At 50.0% G+C, this 12,205-nt stretch overlaps 1 protein-coding gene across 1 annotated transcript in view; it reads right to left on the reverse strand.

The window, feature by feature from the left end:
• Positions 1–12,205, reverse strand: part of FRAS1 (Fraser extracellular matrix complex subunit 1) — a 210,436-nt gene that overhangs the window by 157,257 nt on the left and 40,974 nt on the right. The window contains 5 exon segments of the mRNA XM_038759168.1: positions 5,167–5,301; positions 5,709–5,852; positions 6,621–6,768; positions 8,287–8,325; positions 11,015–11,116. Of these exon segments, the coding sequence (XP_038615096.1) occupies positions 5,167–5,301; positions 5,709–5,852; positions 6,621–6,768; positions 8,287–8,325; positions 11,015–11,116 (568 nt within the window).

Consider the following 12,205-nt stretch of genomic DNA (forward strand, 5'->3'; position numbering starts at 1 on the left):
TATTTATCTATTTTGAGACTATCGATGCCTGTCTACTTGTTTTGTTTTGTTGTCTGTCTCCCCCTTCTAGACTGTGAGCCCGTTGTTGGCCACCGCTCACTCATGATAGGGTATTTGGGTGGGGATCGTCTCTATCTGTTGCCGAACTGTACTTTCCAAGAGCTTAGTACAGAGCTCCGCATACAGTAAGCGCTCAATAAATACAATTAAATGACTGAATTTCCAACGGCACTTCAGTTCTGACAGGGCCCACGTCTTCCCGCGGCCTCCATTTAGTAAAAGCACAGGCCGAACCAACGAGAGGTCAGACCACCCCTTGGGCCCTGCTCTTTTAGGGTCCGGGGCCGAAGAGGGGCACACATCTCTGCTGGAGCATTCATTAATTCATGCAGTCATATTTACTGGCTTACTCCATGCAGAGCACTGTACTAAATGTTTGGGAGAGTAAAACAGAACAGTAAACAGACACGTTCCCTGCCCACCACGAGGTTACAGTCTAGAGGGGGAGACAGACATTAATATAAAGAAATTAAAGATATGGACATAAGTGCTGTGGGGCTGTGAGTGAGGATGCATAAAGAGATCAAGTCAGGGTAACGCAGAAGGGAATGGGAAAAGTGGCGAAAGGGGGGATTAGATAGGAAAGTGAGCCCACTGTTGGGTAGGGACCGTCTCTATATGTTGCCAACTTGTACTTCCCAAGCACTTAGTACAGTGCTCTGCACACAGTAAGTGCTTAATAAATACGATTGAATGAATGAATGAATGAAAGGCCTCCTGAAGGAAAATCAATAAGGCTTTGAAGAAGGGGAGCGTAATTGTCTGCGGATTTGAGGAGAGATGGGAGTTCCAGGCCAGAGGCAGGAGCAGATATTTATTCCCCTCTCTCCCAATCCCAGGCAAAACAAGTCTTCCTCACTTCCCTGGCAAAGTGGCAATTGTTAAGGACTTACTAGCTACACGGAGCTGGACTTCCCTAGACGATTTGTAATTATTATAATAATAATAACGATGGTATTTGTTAAGCACTTACTATGTGCCAAGCACTGTTCTTAGCGCTGGGGGAAATACAGGTTTATCGGGTTGCCCTTAGTGGGGCTCACAGTCTTAATCCCCATTTTACAGATGAGGTAACTGAGGCACAGAGAAGTCAAATGACTTGCCCAAAGTCACACACCTGACAAGTGGCGGAGGCCGGATTAGAACCCACAACCTCTGACTCCCAAGCCTGTGCTCTTTTCACTAAGCCACGCTGCTTCTCTGTACTTTCTCTGTACTTTGTGCTTTCCAAACGCTTGGTACAGTGCTCTGCGCACAATAAGTGCTCAATAAATACAACTGCATGAATGAGTGGCAACCGTTAAGCACTTAATAAGTGCCAAGCACTGCACAATGAGCCCTCAGAGAGACGCAAGATAATCAAACCGAACACAGTCCTTATCCCACACTGAGGCTCGCAGCCTAATGGGGAGGGAGAGTAGATATTTCATCCTTATTTTACAGATGAGGAAACTGAGGCAGAGCAATGTGAGCGATTTGCTCAATGACAGCCAAGGTCACACAGCAAGCAAATGGCCGAGTTGATGAGTCCTCTGACTCTCAGGCTCTTTCCACTAAACCACCTCACTCCTCCAGTTGTTTCCTGGAAAAGCAGTATGGCCTAGTGGATAGAGCACGCGCCTGGGAATCAGAAGGACCTGGGTTCTAATCCCGGCTCTGCCACTTGTCCGCTGTATGACCCTGGGCAAGTGACTTAACTTCCCTGTGCCTTGGTTCCCTGAGTGTGGCTCAGTGGAAAGAGCCCGGGCTTTGGAGTCAGAGGTCATGGGTTCAAATCCCGGCTCTGCCAACTGTCAGCTGTGTGACTTTGGGCAAGTCACTTCACTTCTCTGTGCCTCAGTTACCTCATCTGTAAAATGGGGGTTAAAACTGTGAGCCCCCCTGGGACAACCTGATCACCTTGTAACCTCCCCAGGGCTTAGAACAGTGCTTTGCACATAGTAAGCACTTAATAATAATAATAATAATAATAATAATGGTATTTGTTAAGCACTTACTATGTGCAAAGCACTGTTCTAAGCGCTGGGGAAGATACAAGGTTATCAGGTTGTCCCACATGGGGCTCACAGTCTTAGTCCCCATTTTACAGATGAGGGAACTGAGGCCCAGAGAAGTGAAGTGACTTGCCCAAAGTCACACAGCTGACAAGTGGCAGAGCTGGGATTAGAACCCACGACCTCTGACTCCAAAGCCCATGAACTTTCCACTAAGCCATTATTATTATTATTGGTTACCTAATCTGCAAAATGGGGATTAAGGTTGTGATTAAGGGACAGGTTCTGTGTCCAACCCGATTTGGCTTGTAGCCACCCCGGCGCTTAGTACCTGGCACACAGTGAGCGCTTAGCAAATACCACAGTTATTATTATCATCGTTGTTATTATTATCCTTGAGAGCGTGTCCCCATGAATGCCAAGTCAGCTCTCACCCTGCTGGGAGAACCGGCAACCTCGACGCTGAGTCTGGCCTGTTTGGATCTTTCTCATGACCCCCCAAGGAATGCCTTCACCCTCCTGAAAAGCTAAAAGAGGGAAGTGAGTGGGGAGGGGTCTCGGATTTTGCTGGCTGAGCTGCAGAGCCTGGATCCGATCTTTCCGGAGATAGCAGGGGGTGGGGTGGGTATGTGTGTGGGTATGTATACGTGCCCAAGTGCAGAGGACGGCTCAGTAGAGGAGGGACGCGGGGGGCGGAGGAGCTGGGGGTCAGAGCGGGTGGAGGGGGCTGGGGCCCGTGCAGGCCGGTTTGGGCAGAGAGCCAGAGTTCTGCTCCCTCATCCATTACACAGTCACAGTTTAGATAACTTCGTTCAGGCTTGCTTGGAAAAACTGGGAACTTCTGAAAGATCAACGTTTTTTAGCTGGGGTTGCCCGGGGGTGCTCAGTGCGGCTGGGCTTCTCTCACCTCTGCCGTTTGTCTCCCGGCAGCAAGTCCTCTCTGGGTGCCTCAATTACCTGATCTGAAAAATGGGGATTAGGACTGCGAGCCCCATGTGGGACAGCAACAGTGTCCAATCTGGTTACCTTCATTCATTCGAACAGTGCTCAGCACTTAGAACAGTGCTTTGCACATAGTAAGCGCTTAATAAATGCCATTATTATTATTATTATTTATTGAGCGCTGACTGTGTGCAGAGCACTGTTCGCAGTGCTTGGGAAGTACAAGTCGGCAACATACGGCCCAACAACGGGCTTACCTTGTACGTACCCCAGTGTTCAGAACAGTTCTTGGCACACAGTAAGTGTTTAACAAACACCACTATTGTTATTATTACAGCCTACAGGGGAGGCAGACGTTAAAATACAATTCGGAGAGGGGAAGCCGTTTTACAGTGAGGAAACTGAGGCCCAGAGAGGTTAAGTGACTTGCCGTGAGTAGGCCAGCGGCAGTGCTGGGATTAGAACCTGGATCAGCCGACTCCCCCAAAGCTACGTTAGGGTGAAGGTAAGGATCGCTGTGGCCTCTCAGCCAGACCCCAGACTCGGACAGGGATGGGTGTGGGGTCTCGAGCTCAATGGGCAGGGCCAAAGCCGCTAACGGTATTATTTATTTATTCTATTTATCTATTTTATTTTGTTAGTATGTTTGGTTTTGTTCTCTGTCTCCCCCTTTTAGACTGTGAGCCCACTGTTGGATAGGGACTGTCTCTAGATGTTGCCAACTTGTACTTCCCAAGCGCTTAGTACAGTGCTCTGCACACAGTAAGCGCTCAATAAATATGATTGATTGATAACACGATGGGTCTCTGGGGATGCCGCTTGCCCACCCGCCCCCACCGCACACAGTGACGCAGGCCCGGAGCAAACGGCAGCTGGGAAGATTGTCTGTGTTTCCCCTCGGGGATGCAGCGAATGTGCTTTAGGCCAGCCTGCTTCGGTCTTCTGCGTCATCACAGGCCGGGCATGGGGAGCTGAAATTTTCAGCCAGGCTCAAAGCCGCTTTCCCTCCCGAGGCCAAACGTGAAGGGGTTAGTGCGTGGATCCAGGCCTCTTGGGAAGGGGAAGTAAAGAAAGAGGGAAACAGAGTCCCTGAAGAGCAACATGGCCTACTGGGTAGATCATGGGCCTGGCGTTGGCCCAAGCCTCATCTCCCCGCATCCATCCCTCTCCTAGCTACCGCTCCTGATGACCTAGAGTCCTGAGGACCCCTGAGTCCCCACCCCACCCCAATCCCTGGGTTCACCCCCAGGACCACGAAACCAAGTGAAATGGGAACAAAAGTAGGGCTGAAAGTCTGGGAAGCCCACTTCTTGTTGCCTGATGTTCTCATTCAATCTTTTTAGGCTTTGGAGCCAGATCTTTTTGTAGCCAGCTGCTTCACCCTCCAACCCCCTTCCCAAATGCCCTGGCTCCTTTCCTCTGTCCGATTCCCTGACTCCGTCTCCACAGTGTTTAGGGCAGAGATTACCCTTTGCTATTCATTTTCATTTTTTTTTAAATTTAAGCCTGATGTACTTGCACAGTGTTCAGGGGAGAGATTACTCTTTGCTGTTCATTTTCTTTTCTGTTTTTAAAAAAATTAAGCATGATGTACTTTCACAGTGTTTAGGGGAAAGATTACCCTTTGCTTTTCATTTTCTTTTTTTAAAAAATTAAGCATGATGTACTTTCAGTGTTTAGGGGAAAGACTACCCTTTGCTTCTCATTTTCTTTTTTAAAAAAATTAAGCATGATGTACTTCTACAGCGTTTAGGGAAAAGATTACCCTAATTTAAGCATGATGTACTTCTACAGCATTTAGGGGAAAGATTACCCTTTGCTTTTCATTTTCTTTTTTTTTTTTTATTTAGGCACAACGTACCTCATTTCGAAGGAATGTGACTAAATTACATAATGACAGGGGTGCACCAAACTATGCCTAATTAAAGCCCACGGGGCTCAGTGGGCCGCTCAGGGCCCTTCCCCGAGGACTTCTGGAAGTACGAGACGTGCGGTTCACCGCACTGCCCCGCTCCGAAGGGAGAGGTGTCGGCAATGTTGTCCCTCCCCACCACCCACTCCGTGACCTCTGATGTCCCTGAAGGGCGGAGCTCCCAGTCCCCCCAGTTACCACCCCATCTTTCCAGGAGGCTGAGGAGAGGCGAGTTCAACCGTGCCCGCCCGAGGTTACCTGCGCAGGAGCGGTGATGCTGGTAGAAACCGTCCCCACAGGTGGCCACACAACGCCCTTCCTTCAGCAGCCGGGAGTCCGGACAGGAGGAGCACTGGAAGCCACTGGTGCAGGTGAGGCAGTCCTTCTGGCAGGCTAGCCAGTGCCAGAAAAGGAGCGGAGAAATCCAGGGAGCAGAGAAATAAGAAATCTCTGTTCAGTCCAGAGCGACCCCACAGTCAGCAAGCCCCCGCCGCTGGCTACAGAGGCCGAGAAGCACACGAACAACTGAACCCATCCGAAACCTCATTAGGGTCGCCTCTTTCCCCCACCAAACTCAGGGCCTCAGCTGCTCACCAAAATCGGATCAAAATCAGAAGCAGCACGGCCTAACTGATAGAGCCCGGGCCTGGGAGTTGGAAGGACCTGGGTTCTAATCCCGGCTCCGCCCCTCATCTGTTGTGTGACTTGGGCGACTCTGTGCCTCAGTTTCCTCATCTGTAAAATGGGGATTAAGACTGAGACTGTCTCAGGAGCCCCCTCCCGCCCCCTCGGCGGCCTACCTAAACAAGCACCACCCTCCTGGTAGAAGCCCGGGTGGCAGGTGGCCACACAGCGTCCGTCCTGCAGCAGCTTCGCGGCATCGCGGCAGCGGTCGCAGTACTCCGGGGACCGAGAACAGGCCAAGCAGGATGAGTGACAGGGCACTGTAGGCAAGACCAGGGATGGGACAAGTGGTCCCACAGTGCTTACGCATGCATCTAGACTGTAAGCTCGCTGTGGGACGGGGATGCGTCTGTTATATTGTTGTGTTGTACTCTCATTCATTCACTCATTCAGTAATTATTGAAGGTGGGTTGGAGGAACGGCCACAGAATCAAAACGGGAGGCCGTCTTCCTTGTCACGTGCTAGCCTCCAAACGGAAAAAGCCCCCAAAGGATGCGGGCAAACCGGATGGAGTCAGAGTGGCTGCCAGAGTGGAAAACGTGGCAGAAAACGATGGGCTGGGAAGAAACATGCAGAGTGCCCCTCACTGTGCCCCTCTAAGTACCTTGGCCCCTGATTCTTGAGCGTCTTGATGCCCCCTCCCTCCACTTACTGACCAGGACCACCCAGCCCCAGCGCAGCTCCAGAAAGGAACCGTTCAAGTCTTCCCTGCTTTTCTGAAGAAATTCATTTCTACTGCTGAAAGCTGAGAACAGAGGCTGGGGAGAGCAGCGCTTTGGCTTCGGCGGATGATAGGAAAATGCCGGCAAACGTTTGCGTTTGAGACATTGAGGGTCATTCCCTGCCTCTTTACCGAAAGACCAGACTCCAGGAGTCTTCCGTCTTCAGGGGTTGATGGGCGAATCAATGGAGGGAGCAAAATAAAACGGTCCATCACCGTCCGGGTTGCTGGGATACCCTCAGCTCCCTCTCGCCGCGGGCATTGGGCACGCTTGGCCCTTGCAGATATCCCCAGAATGGTACCCACCTGCCGTGCATTCTGGACAGCAATGTCCCGTCCGCGCCATGGCCCATGTGCCCACAGTGCATGGTGGGCAGGAGGGCTGGTAGCAGATCACCTGGGTGTCCTGGCATTCGCATATCTGGCACGAACCCAGATGCCCCGTCTCCCCCTCCTGTAGGAGACAGCAGAGAAGGCACCGAGGAATTGGGTACTTAGTCCTACATCCCACACGGGCCCATCCCATCACAGGGGGCCCTCCGGGACAGATATGCTGAAGAGAAGTCAGTAATAATAATAATAATAATAATAATAATAATAATGGAATTTGTTAAGCGCTTACAATTCATTCATTCATTCATTCAATCGTATTTATTGAGCGCTTACTGTGTGCAGAGCACTGCACTGAGAGCTTGGAAAGTACAAATCGGCAACATCTAGAGACAGTCCCTACCCAACAGCGGGCTCACAGTCTAGAAGGGGGAGACAGACAAAAAACAAAACATATTAACAAAATAAAATGAACAGAATAAATATGTACAAATAAAATAGAATAATAAATATGTACAAACATATATACATATATACAGGTGCTGTGGGGAGGGGAAGGAGGTAAGGCGGGGGGGGATGGAGAGGGGGAGGAGGGGGAGAGGAAGGAGGGGGCTCAGTCTGGGAAGGCCTCCTATGTGCAAAGCACTGTTCTAAGCGCGGGGGAGGATGCAAGGTGATTAGGTTGTCCCATAGTGGGCTCGCAGTCTTAATCCCCATTTTGCAGAAGAGGGAACTGAGGCACAGGGAAGTTAAGTGACCTGCCCAAGGTCACACAGCTGATCATTGGAGAAGCCGGGATTTGAACCCATACCCGACTCCCAAGCCCGGGCTCTTTCCATTGAGCCACGTAAGTCGATCAGTCAATTGTATTTATTGAGCACTTACTGCGTGCAGAGCATTGTACTCAGAACTTGGGAGAGTACAATATATCAATCAATCAATCGAATTTATTGAGAGCTTACTGTGTGCAGAACACTGTACTAAGTGCTTGGGAAGTACATTCCCTGCCCACAACAAGCTTATAGTCTAGAAGGGAGCTTAGGAGGCAGAAGACCTGGGTTTTAACCCCGGATCTCCGGCGCAGGCCGGCTGCGTGACCTTGGGCAAGTCATTTAACATCTTGGTGTCTCAGTTTTCTCAGGCACTGCGCAACCCTGTGCTAACATTAAACCCAAACCCAACTTCTCCCCACCCCGACACACTCCGGGTCGAGGGGCGGAACAGGTGGAGAAGCAGCGTGGCCCGGCGGACAGAGCCCGGGACCTGGGTTCTAATCCCGGCTCTGCCACTTGTCTGCTTTGTGACCTCGGACTAGTCACTTCACTTCTCTGGGTCCTCATCTGTAAAATGGGGAATAAGACTGAGTCGTATGTGGGACAGGGACTGCGTCCAACCCAATTATCTTGTATCGACCCCAGAGCTTTGTACAGTGCCTGGTACATAGTGAGTGCTTAACCAACACCGCAGTTATTAACAAATGTTACAACAGCGCTTAGAACAGTGCTTTGCACATAGTAAGCGCTTAATAAATGCCATTATTATTAATTATTACTCAGTGTCTCAGAGCATGCTGGGTGCTTCCTTGCTCTTCCGGCCATCTCCACCAATTCCCCGGCTCGGCCCGGCCGCGGGATGCACTTACCGGGATGTGTCTCGCGTCGCTCAAGTCGGAGACTGTCAACTAAGGGCAAAGAGGAACAGTCAGTGGATGGCACCTTTCTGGGCTCTTTTGTGCCCACGTGAATTGGCGCGTTGTCAGGAGAAATTCATTGGAACTTCAGTAGTCCGCATTTCTCAATGAGGGAGCTGTTAAAAGAATCCTTCAGCCCTAAGACTGTGAGCCCCATTTGAGAGAGGATCTGTATCATCATCATCATCATCAATCGTATTTATTGAGCGCTTACTATGTGCAGAGCACTGTACTAAGCGCTTGGGAAGTACAAATTGGCAACACATAGAGACAGTCCCTACCCAACAGTGGGCTCACAGTCTAAAAGGGGGGAGACAGAGAACAAAACCAAACATACTAACAAAATAAAATAAATAGAATAGATATGTACAAGTAAAATAAATAAATAGAGTAATAAATATGTACAAACATATATACATATATACAGGTGCTGTGGGGAAGGGAAGGAGGTAAAATGGGGGGGATGGAGGGGGGGCGAGGGGGAGAGGAAGGAAGGGGCTCAGTCTGGGAAGGCCTCCTGGAGGAGGTGAGCTCTCAGCAGGTCCCACCTGAATGAACTGTATCTACCCCAGGGCTTAGGACACAGTAAGTGCTTAAATAGCGGCTCAGTAGAAAGAGCCTGGGTTTTGGAGGCAGAGGTCACGGGTTCAAATCCCGGCTCCACCAACGGTCAGCTGTGTGACTCTGGGCAAGTCACTTCACTTCTCTGGGCCTCAGTTACCTCATCTGTCAAATGGGGATGAAGACTGTGAGCCCCCTGTGGGACAACCTGATCACCTTGTAACTTCCCCAGAGCTTTGAACAGTGCTTTGCACATAATAGGCGCTTAACAAATGCCATCATTATGATTATTATTATTAACATCACTACTGTTATTATTATTGCTAATAATAATAACTTCAACTAAGGTGGACGGATCAGGTGAATAGCCAAGTCCCTGCTCAACTGGAGGAAAATCAGGGGGTTTGAGGTTGAGGGAATTGTGAATAAAAGGAGGGCTACCAAGGCAGGTTTGGGCCTTCACTTCTTCCCTGAAGGCAACTCCCAGGGACTTGGAAACCCAAGAGGAACGGACAATGCCACTGGGGAGAAGAGCTGTAGGCCTCAAACCAAATCCTCAAACCAAATCAAAGAAGCAGCGTGGCAGGAGAAGCAGCGTGGCTCAATGGAAAGAGCCCGGGCTTGAGAGTCAGAGGTCATGGGTTCTAATCCCGGCTCCGCCACTTGTCAGCTGGGTGACTTTGGGCATGTCACTTAACTTTAAAGAAGCAGCGTGGCTCAATGGAAAGAGCCCGGGCTTGGGAGTCAGAGGTCGTGGGTTCTAATCCCGGCTCCGCCACTTGTCAGCTGGGTGACTTTGGGCATGTCACTTAACTTTAAAGAAGCAGCGTGGCTCAATGGAAAGAGCCCGGGATTGGGAGTCAGAGGTCATGGGTTCTAATCCCGGCTCCGCCACTAGTCAGCTGTGTGACTTTGGGCACGTCACTTAAATTTAGAGAAGCAGCGTAGCTCAATGGAAAGAGCCCGGGCTTGGGAGTCAGAGGTCATGGGTTCTAATCCCGGCTCCGCCACTTGTCAGCTGGGTGACTTTGGGCATGTCACTTAACTTTAGAGAAGCAGCGTGGCTCAATGGAAAGAGCCCGGGCTTGGGAGTCCGAGGTCGTGGGTTCAAATCTCGTCTCCGCAAATTGTCAGCTGAGTGACCTTGGGCAAGCCACTTAACTTCTCTGTGCCGCAGTTACCTCAACTGTAAAATGGGGATTAAGACTGTGAGCCCCACGTGGGACAACCTGATCACCTTGTATCCCCCTCAGTGCTTAGAACAGTGCTTTGCACATAGTAAGCACTTAACAAATACCATCATTATTAATTCCTGCCACGAGCCTCAGAATTCGTGGGTTCATCCTGGGCAGAAGGCCCAAATGAGGGGAGACACCCTGAAGGTCAACCAATTCAGTGGAGAATGCTCTCTTCTTCTCACTGGACTTTGCCAAGTGCTCAGCACTTGTAAAATGGGGATTTTGCATCCCCATTTAAAATGTAAAATTTTACATGTAAAATGGGGATTTGCTGAGCCAAGTGCTCCGCAAAGTGCATTACATCCAGTGGGCGCTTGATAGATACCATTGCTACTATCCCCGCTTCTTTCCTTTGCCAGAGAACTAGCCCGAGTCACAAAGGAGCTTGAAAAATGGGGCTTCTTCCAGTGGCGTTAGGAAGCAGCATGGCCTAGTGGATAGAACATGGAGTGAGAAGGACCTGAGTTCTAATCCCAGCTCCGCCACTTGTCTGCAGTGTGACCTTGGGCAAGTCACTTCACTTCTCTGGGCCTCAGTTACCTTAGATATAAAATGGGGATTAAGATGGTGAGCCCCACATGGGACAGGGACCGTGTCCAACCCGGTTTACTTGAATCCACCCCAGCACAAAATGGGGATTAAGACGGTGAGCCCCACATGGGACAGGGACTGTGTCCAAACTGGTTTACTTGAATCCACCCCAGCACTTAGTACAGTGCTTGGCACATAATAAGTGCTTAAATACCATTATTATTATTATACATTATTATTATTAAAGACCTGGTAAGCAGGGGTCAGGCTTATCTCCTGGGAAACTCAGGGCATTTGACCGCAGAATGGCCTTGGGTCGAGAGAACACCAGTCATTGTTGCCTGGATTACCTGGGCACTTCCCACTTCTGTGACCTCTTCGTATGCACAGTGTCTCCGCCGGGGAAGGCATTCGGGGCAGCATTTTCCTGCCAAGTGGATTCGTTCTTCACCCTGCAGGGCAGAAAGGCTCCGCTGACCATCCCCAATGAATGCCGCTCGACACAGAAACCTTGCGTCTGTCTCTCTGTCCCGGCTCCACCACATTATTGCTGTGAGTCAAGTCACTTCAGTTCTCTGTGCCTCAGGTCCCTCATAGGCAAAATGGGGATTCAATACCTGTTCTCCTTCCTATCCTGATTAGCCCGTATCTCCCTAGGGCTTAGTTCAGTGCAACACATAGTGAGCGCTTAATGAATCCCATAATTACAAATCCGCATCTACATTTGCTTCTTTTCACTTCGATCCACTGGGCCGGGCCCCCCCAGTGGAGGGCAGACATTCGGAGCGGGTGGAGAGGGTCGTTGTGATTTAAACACCGAAGAGCACCAGGAAGGAGCTGGCTGTTGGTGGCCGTGTTCCCTGACTTTGAGCTTAGTAGGGTGCTTTGCACACAGTAAACGCTCAATAAATACGACTGAATGAATGACTTGTCAAACCAAGCCTCAATCCAGCAAACAGAAACCTCAGACACAGAGAGGAGCTTGGGGATCCTTGCTCAGATCCCCAGGCATCATTTTCATCTTCTTCCTCCTTGGCCCTTCTCCTCCTCCTCTCCACGTACTGAGCGGCTTCCTTTGTGCCAAACACTGGGGAAGCTCCCAGAAGAGGGTAAGGCATAGTCCCTGCACTGAAGAATTTACAGCTAAATGGGGAGCCTGGATGAAACATGCATGTGTGCATACCACACACAGACAAAACACACACATCTAAACCCACAAGGTACCACAAAAGCACAAACGCTGATACAAATACTGAAAAACCGAACATATTCTCTTCCTTCCTTTCTCTCACCCCTCTTTCTTTCTCACTCTCTCACTCTTTCTCTTTCTCACACTTTTTCTCTCACACTCTCTCATGCTTTCTTTCTCTTTCTCACACTTTTTCTCTCACACTCACGCTTTCTCTCTCTCACTTTTTCTCACACTCTCACGCTTTCTCTTTCTCTCACACTCTTACTCTCTCACTCTCAGTCTCTCACACTCTCTCTCACAGTCTCTTTCTCACAACTCTTTCTCTCACTCTCCTTCTTTCAGACTCTCT

Source organism: Tachyglossus aculeatus, chromosome 17 (genome assembly GCF_015852505.1).
Source record: "Tachyglossus aculeatus isolate mTacAcu1 chromosome 17, mTacAcu1.pri, whole genome shotgun sequence".
In the NCBI taxonomy this organism is placed as follows: domain Eukaryota; kingdom Metazoa; phylum Chordata; class Mammalia; order Monotremata; family Tachyglossidae; genus Tachyglossus; species Tachyglossus aculeatus.